This window comes from Rhagoletis pomonella, unplaced genomic scaffold, assembly GCF_013731165.1.
Source record: "Rhagoletis pomonella isolate Grant_MI unplaced genomic scaffold, Rhpom_1.0 Rhpom_scaffold_00006, whole genome shotgun sequence".
Classification (NCBI taxonomy): domain Eukaryota; kingdom Metazoa; phylum Arthropoda; class Insecta; order Diptera; family Tephritidae; genus Rhagoletis; species Rhagoletis pomonella.
In genome coordinates, this window is record NW_023458560.1 from 80,061,014 (window position 1) to 80,075,201 (window position 14,188).

At 35.7% G+C, this 14,188-nt stretch overlaps 1 protein-coding gene across 1 annotated transcript in view; it reads right to left on the reverse strand.

The window, feature by feature from the left end:
- LOC118741404 overlaps positions 1–11,694 on the reverse strand; it is a 12,801-nt gene extending 1,107 nt beyond the window's left edge. The window contains exon 1 of the mRNA XM_036473372.1: positions 10,922–11,694. Within this exon, the coding sequence (XP_036329265.1) occupies positions 10,922–10,988 (67 nt within the window). The 5' untranslated portion in view covers positions 10,989–11,694. The remainder of the gene's footprint in view (positions 1–10,921) is intronic.
- Between the last annotated feature and the right edge of the window lie 2,494 nt (positions 11,695–14,188).

Sequence of the window (14,188 nt, forward strand, 5' to 3'; positions counted from 1 at the left end):
TTGGAATGTTGTATACATATACTCGTATGTACATAAATTATGGGACACCATTGACATCATCACAAGCGACCAAGTAATGCGGTTGATGGCAGACTGCGAATAAATAAATATTGAATAATGCTTGCGAATGTTGTTTCCTTGCTACAAATGGCATAGTCCGACAGGAAGTTCTAGTCAGTTGGGCGCCTACAATGCCACTATTTTTATTTTTTTTTGTTATGAGAGCGAACACATATGGGTGTGGCTGTATGTGTGTGGGATGATGTATGAAAGAAACTGCAGGAAATTACCACTGATTGACAAATGCTGCTGGTGAAATTGTGCTTTCAATTTGTATTAAATGTTATAATGCAACAAGTTTCTGAAAAGTAAGCGAAAAGAGTGCAAAAGATGTAATTTGCAAATTATTGTGTAAATGTCCGCTTCTCTCACTCTTGAAGTGTGTCACAGTGAATGCAGCAATAAAATGTTCATTACTTGCAAATTATAGTCCTTCGAAAAGACTTTCCCCAGCTCTTTTATTTCCCTTTAACTTTATCAACACCGATTTATGAGGAAATGTCGCCGCTTGGCGCCAATTTTGCATAACTATCAACGCAGCACAATTTCAAAGGACACAGCAAAAGGCAGTCAGACAATTGGCGCCGCCATGGCGCGTGTTCTAATTTTTAGCGCCATCTTTGTTTATGTGGTCTTCGTAGTTGTTGTCGTTTTTGCCATTGGCCTGGCTCCATTGATATTGGCTTGACGACATACTTTATGCCCCCACTTGTAGACCTACATATGTACATACGTACACACATACAAAGATAATTTTTAGACAGCTCCCCTGCTTATTTACGCTTAACAATTCCCAAGTAATGTGTTTTGTATTCACAAGCATGAAATTAGGGATGTGCGAGAGTTTTGATATGTGCAGGAATGCCATCATCCACACTCACAGCATCCCCATAGACAGCTTTATTCTCTACAACATACTTTCTCTTTATATTTACTACTATTTAGTTCATGTACCTAGAGGTATGTATATCTGTTGTATTTACTTAAGTGACTTTAGATGGTTTGACTTTGGATTAAAAAAGAATAAGTTTCCCTTTAAAACATTTATATTTTTATTAAGCTTCTATTAGAAGGGCATCTCAAACTACACCTATGGTTAATTCATTTTTAAAATATTGCTTGGAAACATAATGAAATGTTCATTAATGGAAGTATTAAAAATTACTGCTCTTTTAAATCGTTGAACTAAAATTGCACTTAAAAATATCAATAAATTGTTCAATAACCTTTTGTCAAAAGAATAACCATAAAAAACTATTTACGCGCCCGTTTCCGCACACATTACTCAAATTGCGAAAATTGAAATAGGTTAATAAAAAATTGGCAAAGTGCAGTAAAGCATACGACCGCACAGATATAACCTAGTAACACAATTTCTTCACTTTAATTTGTACTTGTATTTCCGCAAAACACATAAATAAAACTACACAATTTCCTAACGCAAAAGTGCTGAACTTCAGTTTGTTGGCGAGAAGGAGTTCAAAAGAAAACTACTGTGCATATACATACATACATACGTATGTATGTGTATTTGCGAATATGTGAATATGCGTTTTCATGTAATAATAATAATAGATTGGCGCTTACACATATGTTAGTGTTTGGCCGAGCTCCTCCTCCGATTTGTGGCGTGCGCCTTGATGTTGTCACACAAAGCGGAGGGACCTACAGTTTTACGCCGACTCCGAACGGCGATTATATTTTTATGAGAAGCTGTTTTTCATGGCAGAAATACACTCGGAGGTTTGCCATTGCCTGCCGAGGGACGACCGCTGTTAAGAAAAAACCTTTTTTCTATATTTTTGCGATGTTGCTTTGACCAGGGTTTGAACCCAGGCATTGTGGAGTGGAAGCGCGCACTGCTTACCACTACACCACAGCGGCCGACGTTTTCATGTATGTATGCATTTTATGCATGCAAACTCCACACTTTCTCCTCTTCCTGCACGCACATTGACCAATCGCTTCGCTGGTTGTCATGGTGAGTTGTGACCTGCTTTGTAACAAAAGTTTGCTTCAAGCAAGGCTGCACCTCAAAATAATTTCAAAGTTTTCACAGCGCGAGGCGACCAAGCTGATCTTCATACTCACACACACACACACGGTGCCTCAAGCTGCCAGTTACCGTCACTGCTGAAGACAGCTTTTAACTCATTTTTCTCAGCTTTTATTTAGTGCTTAAGTAATTAATGCCCTGTCTGTTGCAGTAATACTTCCAAGCCCACTTGGTGGCTGGCTGTCGAGCGTCGGCTGTCCAAGGTGTGCCAAGACAGTTTCACGGCAAGTTGCGCATACGCCACGTATAACCGACAATCTTTTGCACGCGCTTCCACTCTACTTTAGGATGTCCTTTTGGCAAGATGAACAAAATATTTCAATTACTATGCAAATTTTAAGCTAACGTCTATTACTTTTACTTGCCTTTAGTATTATTTTAGCCTCTGAAGATTGTTTCTAGTTGCGCTACCTGGCAGCTTAATGAAGTGATTCAATTAGCGAATATTGTTCCGCTATGCATTGCAATGTATTTATGCCCAAATGCATACCAAAGAAACAAAATACGTTTATGTCTGTTCAAAGAGTATTGATTACCATTCCTGAAATATCCATTTGTTTACCCAACGCATGTTGTTTACCATCAGTCACTGTCAAGTGCTTCGATGTGTGTGCCAAGGAGACCATAAATTTAATGAGGTTGCAATCCGAGCTATACTCCCACACACCTACACATGCATAAATATATTCAATTTTATTGCAGCACCTTAACACAGCTAGAATATTGTGCCTTATTGTAATCTCGTGCAAGTCTAAAAATTTTATCATTGCAGTTATTTTCTTAGCCCTATTGTTTTTGCTTTCCTTATTGTAATTTTATAAATTTGAAATTGATATCCTTTTACTTAAGCTCTCTGCTCCATCGCTTTTTATGTACCGCTCCGTAAACTTGCAAGTGGAAACAAGGGTCAGGTAAAGAGCGCATTCGGCGTTTAATTAAATATATTGAACGGCATTAGAGCAATGCAATATGCTTGATATATCAATTTGACTAAGCGTTTATGAAAAATTATAAAGCCAAAAGTTTTCCTTTTGGAAGGACAGTTAGCGTTGGATGTATTTAATGTTGAATTTTATACACAAATATTCATAGTCTTGCTCCCATTGGTGGGCTGTTATTGAAGTAGGAAACCATTGATTTCATTAAACTGGAAAAATACTTGAAATCCTGTGCCGGGTATTTTCGAAAAATTAAAACATCCCCTCAAACTAAAGGGAGAAACTGTTCGAGCCGTGCGTAAGCGGAAATCCTATCCAAAATGAGAGGAAAATCAAACCAGTTAACGAACAGAAAATTATCCATTTGCAATATCGAACGCGGCTTTCGTTTGCCTACGTTTGATTTGTTGAATGTAATAACTTTGAAAAAATTTTTGCAAATATTTGCATAACTTTGATGATATTTTGCAATTTCCCATTGCCAAATGTTAGTTTCGGGCATTTATTTAGCGCCATATGACAACATTATTCCAAGAAAAAAGGCAAGGCAATTGAACAATTTCAAATAATAAATACAGTAGAACTTCGATAATCCGGATATGGTCTAATCTGGACCCTTCTGTAATCCGCACAAGGTTAAAAAATAATAACATTATATTATTTATCTTGTAATCCGGACTGAAGAAATAATTATGGGTGGTTAAATGAAGTTCTACTGTACATACGTATATAATATTGATCCTAATTTGAGTAGCTACATTACTTCTTAAGCATTTTCCTTTCATAATTGACTTTAAGAAGTTCTTCCATGTGCCTCTAGCAATAATAGTTTATGTTTTACACATTTTGGTAGAATTTGCTTGGGCCCCCTTGGGGGTCATATAAAATTAAAATTAATAATTTTCAGATTTTGTAAACATTAACAAAGCTTAAGTAATTGAATCGAACAATTGAATAAAAGATATATGTTTCTGCGCAAGTTGCTTTGTAGAGATACATATTTGCAAATGCATGTTTAAAAATGTTTATAATTACCTGATATCGATTGTATGTGAAAAATTTTAATTTGAAATGAATAAAAATACTTCAATAAACAACAAATTAATTACACGTGCCACTTTCAATATTTTTTGTTACAAAATTAAAATATGAAATGGAGGTCTTCTGAAAATCTTACGATTATAAATCTGCTGAATATTGGATTGAGGAAAAATGTTGTTCTGTTTTCGTTCATGTTTTGCAAAGTAAAGCGAAAACAGTAAACCTTCTGGGAGGAGATTTGGGGATTTACTCGAGCTAGGCAGATTAAAATATAAGCTAGCACCCACACCTTACAGCCTTTTGATCACATATACAAAATCTAAGCCTTATAAGTAGGGCCGCGTGCGTAGGGCAGTCGATCAGAAGAGTAAAAAAATTAAATATAAGTTAGATTTACAAGAGCGCGTCGGATCAAGGTATGGTGGATTAGTTACATGTTCAAAAACGTACATTTGAATGATCTGATGATTTGAGTTCCACGAAAGCGGGTGAAAATTTCCAAAAACAAAGTGGACATATCGATCGCGGTTGGTTTTTATTTTATTATTTTTGAAGCGAACAAATCAATGATAACGGGAAATATGCATATAATCTGCCGATTTCCTCAAGTCGAAGTGAGCTTGCGTCACATCTGAATAGTCAGATTTTTGAATGGGAGCTTCATTCAGACCTACTTAACCCTTTCGATCCTGTTCGAGGTTTGCTCATAACAAAAATAGAAACTACGTATTGGAATTAGCTTATATACATCCTGTCAGGAATTTTGAGGCTCAGATAACGATTCGAAATGGGTTTTGTGCAGAAGCGTTACACTCAAACCGATTTGCTCTCTTCTGAAAATGACACAACTTTTTTTTTTATGGGACACATGAGTCCCGTAAGTATTTTTTGTTGGGATGAAAAAATATGTCCCGCTTAGGATTTGTAGACATCATTTCTCATTTTGTTTGGCATTTACACAAAGAAGTTTTTTTTTTCATTAATTTTTGATCGTTCCGTACGTCCACCCCCGCCATGCAAACCGGCAGATGAACATACCTCCGTCATTAAAACTGACAGTTTTTTTCATTTTTGAAAGCCTGTAACTCTTTTCCCACCGCTGAAAGGATATACATTACATAACCTTTTTACTTTCTATCATCTACTATCCAAGGCCGGGCCACACGATGGTTCTATTAAAACTCTGATGGAAAGCTCTATACATTTTTGATATGTAGTCTAGCATCAATTTTTGATACATAAATCGTTTTGATGGCTTGGCCAAATAGAATTCCCTTCCCAGCAGCATATTCTTCAGCGCCGATTAGGACCTTGCCGCCAGCTGTGAATATTCTCTGGGATTCAGTAAGGTTGAGGTTGCAATCGATGAACTTTTCATTACCAGAATATCAAATTAACGTGATGTGAGCTATTAGTAAAGTGGTGATTTGACCAGATGAAATACTACTTATATCTGGCTCGACCTGATCTTGTAAGAATGATAACAACGTTTTCAATCTTTCCTAGCCAGCGGAGGGTTGATATTTAATATCTTGACATATGAAATCAAACGAGTTTAGTTAAACCTTAGTCATCCTTTCGAGGAGGGACTCCAAAAGATTCCTAGAACTTACTTGCGATTAGAAATCTTATTGGCTACCCGACTGGGTACTGTAAGTTATGGTACCATTTGAATAAAAGGGTGCCTTCTGTAGAGGCTGTTTACAGGTTTTGTGGGCTGGTGAAGGAAACAACAGATCATATTCTAGATAACTGCCCACGTATCGTGAATTGCAGCCTAATATACCGTGGGGACCTAAGGTTTTATGATAATGCGCGAATATACTATATAATATATAATATAATAATATATAATATATAATAATAGTCAAAATTAAATTTGTTTACCTTTTCGCAGTAAAAAAAAGATATGACGAAAACGGGCTTATGGCTTATTCATCGATTGATGTAGATATACATACATATGTACATGTAGATACCTTGTTTTTGTGGAATGCCAAAAATGACGAAAATTTATAAATATTTTCGGGAAAACTCATAAAGTTCTTATTTGGATTACGTACTTCATCAGCGAGCAGCTAAATAAACAATTCATAAAACAAATGCATATTTTCGAAACACTTCTGTAAAATATTTACAGCGTAATTTATCTTCTACCCGCTTATATATATTATAATCGTGTGTTTCTACAAGAGATGTAACGGATATTCGGTAGCTATTCGGTTTTCGTGATTTCCGGCCCAAATTTGTCATTCCACCGGAAACCGGATATTGTGTAACTATCCGGTATATTGCCGGCCGAAAAGTTTCTTAAAATTATGTTAAGTAAAAGAATCTTCGTTAATTTTAGAAAAAACGTTCTCTTAGTAAAAGTAATAAATTTAATACTCAACATAAATTCATCATTGTTTTCTTTTGTTTGAATGGAAACAATAATAGCTTAGAGTGGGCCGACTATGCACAAATTCAACTAGAATTGCTCATTTGAAAGGTTTGGCCTTAAACTTCTTTTTTAATGCAAGCTTTTTATTGGAAGCTTTCATTTCTTTTAAAGAGTGGTCTTTAGGAATAGATTTATTTTGGTGACAACGAGACAATGGACTTGTTACCCGGCCGCCGGATATTCGGCCAATCGGCGAAACACCATCCGTTACACCTCTAGTTTTTATATTTTCAGCAATCGCTGTTTCAATATACCTGTGCAATCGGGTCTGTTTACCGAAGGTCATTAGTATTTTTTCAATAATCACCTTGCTGACGTTTATGCATCGGCAAGTTCAATGCTTGTTTCTTCTGCCTTTATTTGTATTTTTATTTAGCAGAGCAAAAAATTGCGTTAAACCATAATGGCGCGCCAAACAGACAGACATGCATACGCGAGCTAAACATACGGACCTCCAAAAATACACAAAAATACATAAAAACACCTGTAGAAATGAAATGAAATGAAAAGCTGAAAGACGCTCTTAGCCTCCACTGAGCGTACACACAACTATGCTAAAATTAATTACAGACAATTTCCCAACGATCACCTCTTCCAGCGTTGGGCACTTGTTCGCTGTCCCGCTGGCTTTCAGTTCATTTATTTATCCCACTTCGATTCAATTGAAATCTTTTAAAAATACATACCGAAATTTTTCACTTAAATAAGCTATTCAATATTGGAAATGAATTGCGTTTACTTTTTGAACCCTGAGAAATCTGAACTAGTAATTACTAAAAATAGCATAAAAGGTTTAGCTTAAGAATTGACAAGTTTTCAAGTAGAAATTTAAATCTATTATCTAATGAAGTTTTATATGGCAACATTTTCTAGAATTTGACTTTGACAAATATCCAGCAATGAAATGTGAAAATCTCCACAGCACCAGTTTCGAGTTTTATTGATATGTATGTACATATCGATTGATATTGAAAATTTTGAATTTCAATACAGTGAAGGGTATATTTCCTTCGGAAAAATAAATTACCTTGATTTTTTTGCTATTCTTTGGATTTGCTTAAATTGTATTGGGAAAGTAAACTCACACAAGAATTTAATTAAAAAAGAAAGACCATTGGTATCCAGCTGTGACTCACTAATCGGCAGCCGTTCATTTGAAATTCAGTGCAGATATATATATATTAAAAGCCACAAGTGGCCTGTGGTTTTCAATTAAATACTCGTTGGTACCTATAGCACACAAAGTTATGTACATGCATATGTATGTATGTACATTGGATAGTCGAACAAATCCTTTCGAATTTGCACACCAAATTTCAAGACCTTTAATATTCCAACCAAGTACAATATGTCATTTTGATCGACAATCCTTTGCCATTTTTATGACAGAACCATAACAAACTTTTGTGATTTCTGTGCGAGACACTGAATCAAATGATTTGCAGAGACATCCTTTGAATTAAACCCTTAAAATAGTTCTGCAGATTCCAGAACAAATTATAATATGTAGGTGATGGGTTCAGGAAATGAGGAAAATGGATGCATTCCTAGCCGAACTGTCCCAATTCTTGCCAAGTCAGCAAGCTTGTGTTTGACCTGGCGTTGTCATGAATAATGATGGATCTATTGATAGACTTTTTCAATCTTCTCCTCTAATCTGCGTGGTGGTTGATAGTAGATACTAGTTTCTGAATTATAAACGCAACAGAAAATTATTTCATTATTCCTTACTGGATAGATTAATCCGAGCCGGAAGTGAAATGTACGAAACTAACCTTGAAACTCTGCAATGCTGGCAGAGCCTCTTCACATGCAAGCTGCGACAAATGTAACCCACTCATAATTGAGATGTAAGAAAATGCCGTGAAATGGTTGTAACCTCTTTTTATTCCATTTTGTGCTTTATATAGGCTCCATACATTTGCAAGCCAAATATTTCATTATAAATTCGATTAATATTGGACAAAAAAGGTCGAATCAGTCATCGATCACCATTTCGCTTTAGTGGCTGATCACTAAATGAGTGATACCAAATCTATTTATCGTACGACCCGTGAGATATCCAGTTTAAACACTCGGCGTTAATATACTGCATATGTATATACATATATACTTACCTATGTCGGCTGAATAAATCGGTGGTTAACCGACGTAAAATCAGCTATCTTAGATGAAAATATTTTTCTGATTATGAACGATTAAATGCGATTATTTTTGATTATTTCCAATTATTTTTGATATATTTTTTTTCAAATGTAATTGTAGCGAAAACTACAGTACAGATAATTTGAGCCAAGATTTTAAATGTTATTTCTTTGCCTCGGCAATGGAGGATTTTTTATGCAGTTGAAATCATCCATCTACCAAATTCTATTAAGAAAACAACTCGCAACTTGCTAACGGAGGGATTAAGGAATAACCCCATAAAAATGTCTGTATGGAAAAAAACACCATAGATGTATGTATGACTCGTGCTTTCGTATATCCTATTATTTTGCCAATTGCTAAACTATTTTGACAAGTAAATTGCGTACAAAGTCAGGTAGGCAGTAAAGCAATATAAGATCTTCAAAAGAAATTATTTCCAATATGTTCTGAAATTCATAAATATTTTGAAAATGTGTGTATTTACATAAATACATTAATACTTCGAACAGGAATTTTCTATTTGCTTGCTGCAATGTTATTTATGAAGATATATGGGTGTATAAGTAATGCATTCGCGTTCTTGGCGCGGTATTTGAATTTACTTTTTTGTGGATATGTCAAAAAGTATTCATTCTAAATCATATTTGTAACGGTTTGAAAAATGCACAAAACTTAACTGATGTTTGCTACTTGCAAATACACATAGAAATGTACGAGTATGCAAAAATGCAAATGTTCTGGACAGAAACTGTCGATAACAATGACTTCCTTAGATGATTTTTGAAGAATTCAAGGATATCTCACACCCTAAAACTATGGGAATCGCAAGAAAAGACTGCCTATCATCATATGAAAGGCCTGATTTGTAAACCCCAAGCACTTTCTATTAAATTAAGACTTAGCCTCGTTATCCATGATTTTATATCTCCAGTCGTACAGCGCACAAATTTAAGCCAACAACGGAAGTTGTGTCATTTCTGTGTAGACTGTTTTAGTTCTATTTCATATGTTATCATAAGAGGCTAGACATCGGCTACGGTTGATAACAGTTTTAACAATTCTTTTGATGTATTTCTTGAAAATTCGCCCATGAAGTGCTAAATCCAAGAAGTCCCCCATCTGGCCCATATTCGCTACGTCATAACTGGATTTGTATTAAAACAAGCAAACTATAGATACAAGTATCTTCATCTTTTTCCCCAGATTTCTTCAGAACTGATCAGTCCCCCCAAAAAAATTGATTTGATGCTTATAAGTCCAGCTAAACGCTCAATTATTAAAGAACAAAACGTAGTTTTTCAAGAGGCAGAATGTATGATTAAGGTAATTAAGGACACCATACAGACCTTCTCACGTTGACTAAAAGCTTAAACAGACGGCAGCGTTGATCCGGATTAACTCGGACTTAGTCCGGATGAACTGCAGTTAATTCCCCAGTTGATCCGGATCAACGCTGCCGTCTATTTATGCTTTAAGGCCCCGTTAAGAGTATGTCCAATTAAGTCATGTATAACCTAATATCCTAGTTAAATTCCACACAATCTTTAAAAGAGGCACACTTCAAAAATCAGATCCAAAGATATAACTGCTTGTGGATCGTACTGATGCAATGCAATTAATACAAAAGCAGGTATAATGCCTAATTGAAGATAAATAAATCTACTAAATTTTTTATTTTTATTTTTTTGAGTTATGCCTCTTTTTACTATTTTTCGTGTTTACCGTTTTTTACTCAGTGTCCCGGGCCTGCGATTTGGCTCCGTTAGAAATTTTAGTGGGATAATATAAAAAATATTCCCCTTTCGCTAACTTATGCCGATTTCATTTCTACTGAAAAATGCAGCCTTCACTTGGCCCTCTACGCACAAACATTAAGAACACGGCGATGAGAAGGCAACATTTTTTGTAGAAACGAAAACCGCCCATTAATTTCTATCATAAAATCAATTCGATTATTAGTAATGAAACACAATTTTTATTAAAAAAATTTTTTGGGTAATGCAAATAAAGGCATTAAATGACAATGTTGGGCATAAATAAATAGTCGTGTCATTACGTTAAAAAAATAGTCATTAAATTCATTTCCACGTGGCATTTTTTAAATGCCACCAATTTTTTGCCATTTCGATGCCTGGCGGAACTTCGACATAAGAATATAAATACTCACTACATATTCAAAAATTATTTAATTATGAATACAAAATGTGTGTTGCCTTTTGAAAAAGCAATACCAACCTTGACAGTGCAGCGCCACCAAAATGAAGCAAATTCCGGTGAAGCAAATTTTTAAGTTGCTTTCCATTTCGTACAGTTTTGGCTTTTACTTAAGGTCGCGTAAATTTCACTTACTTCCGGCTAACTAACGAAATGGCTGGCAGGTATACTTCCGTTCGATAGTAAAGTCACAAGATGACCTTCAAAAATAGAACTCAGCTATTTATTTCTTAGGTTTTGTTTTTATTTTCTGTATTTCTGCAGCTCAATATTTCGATTGAGGCATACAAAATGTTATTTCGTTTCACTCTACAAACTAATTATACATAAATATATTCCGAAATGTACTATTTATTCTCCAAACATTCGCCCCGACAATATGGCGCCAGCAACCGTTATATTTGAAAACTATCTACAATTAAAGCGCACAATATAATATACAAGAAATTGTTCGTACGTGACTAAAGCGATGGAACCCGTTGCAGACACTTTCTCTGACGAACTCCGACTAAACAGAGCAGCAGCTAGCGCCAACGCAAGATGCTACCAAACACATTTGGCCATAAAAGCCACTATGTAGGTGCTTACATACATACGTTACTCCATTCGACAGCCGCTTAGATGTGCAAATCGTTTTTCGCTAGTTTGCAGCGGTGGTTGCCTACTTGCGTTCGCTGTCGTCTGCAATCGTGTTAGTCTGTTCGCTGTTCGGTGAGGATTCGCTTTGGAGTAGCTTCGCTGCAAGCCTGCCATGGCGCCACTACGCCGGTGCTGATGGCAATGAAGGTGGCGGTGGTGGTGGCAGCCCTGGCGGCGACGTGCGACGAAGTCCTGCGAGGAATACAAATTTCAGCGTTGGTCCTTTGGAAAAGGGATGCTGTTAGCAGAGAATGTTAATAGCATTTTCCGTTGACTATACTCTGTTAACTTACTGTTAAGTTGCATGGAAATTATTTAGACATCGTTACAGTTTGAGAGACACTGTGTTGCCAACTATTTGGTATGCTTCCGGTGTTGGTATGGAATTTGAGCCGTTTGAGAGGCGTTAGCTTATGGCTATGGATTTAATGGCTATAAAACTGTTATTAATTTTCAATTTGCTCACTAGCCGATTCCGGTAGTGCATTTTGGTCTAGTTTTGCTTCAAATAAATTTTTTAAAAGCCAGTGCGAAAATTATTATTTCCTTACAAAAAATTCGATTTATTCTAGATGACTCCGAGGGAAAAAGCAAAGAAACTTTCGATTAACACCATTTTTGATCTCTTTATGTGGAATTAACTATTCCCTTTCATTTGAGCATGTCCTATGAATAGACTAATTGTGCCCCTTTATACCCGGACGGCCTCTTTATGCCTCCTTTGGGATTCGAATCGGGGATTGGGGATCTTTGGCTTGCTATACGAATACTATATCTACTACTAAATGTTGTGACAGCAACATTTGGTATGCCCTTAGCTCAATGTTGTATTTTCGAAGTGCATGAGAATCGGGGAAGAAATGAAGCCTGCTTTTCGTTAGCTTATTGAACATCGGAATACGAGGGATATTTTATGCAATACATCCAATAAATAATATAATCTTAATAGTTAAAGAAAAGCGAACTTTATTGTACATATATATTCTACTAATAAATATTATAAATATGAAAGTTTGTATGTTTGTGTGTTTGGATGTTTGCGAAACCATCACGCGACAACGACTGAACAGATTTGCATGAAATGTATGTGAAATCAAATTCATACTCACAGAGAAAAATGGACGTTTTTGAAAAGGTGCGTAGCATCTTCCATACTGACTGAAAGTTTCATATTGCATATCTCTTCAAATATTTGGGCTAAGTACTCAAGCCTGGTTTGGATATATATATCGTCGTTTAAAGTGCAAAACCGCGTATCAGCAAAATGCAAAACCGCGTATGTGAAGTTGTAGAAATTATATCCTAGAGTGTAAAAACACTCATATTTCAAAATGGTTCTCTTTTTTATAAAGCAATCGCATATCTGCCTAGTATATTTCAGGACGAATGGATAAGGACTGAGCCAAGAGCTTGTGTGAGCTTAGTTACGCGGTTTTGCATTTTGTTGATACGCGGTTTTGTACTTTAAACGACGATATGTATGTATGTATGTGAAACTAACCCAATACTCATGAAGAAAAATGAGAGTTATTGGACAAGGTGGTGTGGCAACTCCCATGCAAACTGATTTTTCTGGGTTGCATATCTCTGGAGGTGTTTATTGCAGAGGACTGGAATTTGGCACCAAGATGTGTACATATACAAAATTAATTCCATACTCATGGAGAAAAATTTGCGTTATTCGAAAAGGGGGCGTAGTACCTCCCGTAAAAATTAACTAGTTTATACCGTCTATCTGCTTAAGGTGTTCATGGTAGAGTACGGGGACTTGGTACTGGGGTATGTAAAATCAATTCCAAACTCAGAAGGAAGAAGATTAGGGTTATAAGAAAAAGGGGCGTGGCACTTCCTGTTTGTGGGAGAATTATGGAACTTTGTTATGGAGTTGTGCATACAAAATATATAAATTTCTCATAGAAAAAATGTGGGTTATTAATAAAGGAGGCACATCGCCTCCCATACATACTAAAACTTTCTTAATACATTTCTCCGGAAGGATAGAAAATCGCTGGGAGTATTTTAAATTTGTTATGGAGATTTATTTATAAGTGCCTTACTGACAGAAAAAATGTCATTTAATGCAAAAGGGAGAACCGGCTTCGGCCATATAATCTAAAGCTCTCATGATGCATATACCTCTTGAGGCATTTAGCTACAGTACTGAGAAGTGGTATTTTATCAAGGCCGGGTTACTAAATTTGGGTTGGAAATATTAGAACCCGCCGTGGCACCTCCCAGAAGGTTACCCGTTCCTTGGAACCATTCTACTGTAGGATCAGCTTTAAGTACCTGGGTCAATCAAAACTAAAATGTTTCAGGAAGTGTTTATCAGAATGTCGCAAGGTTATCAAAAGTTAATACGATAAAATTAGATACAGATTTTTTTTTCCAAAACTAAAAAAAATCTGTCTCAATTCAGCCACGTAAACAACCAAATTTAGTATTCCATTACTGCCAATAATAAATAATTTTTAAATACATATATGTGTATCCGAAAGCACTTGATAATGCAACAACAAACACATTAAAAAAAATTAAAACAAAAATTAAAATTTAAATAAAAAAATCGGCAAACTCGATTTGGAAATATCTATGAGTTTATATGCAAATCTTGACATTAATCTTATTCATTAAACGACAACAAAATCG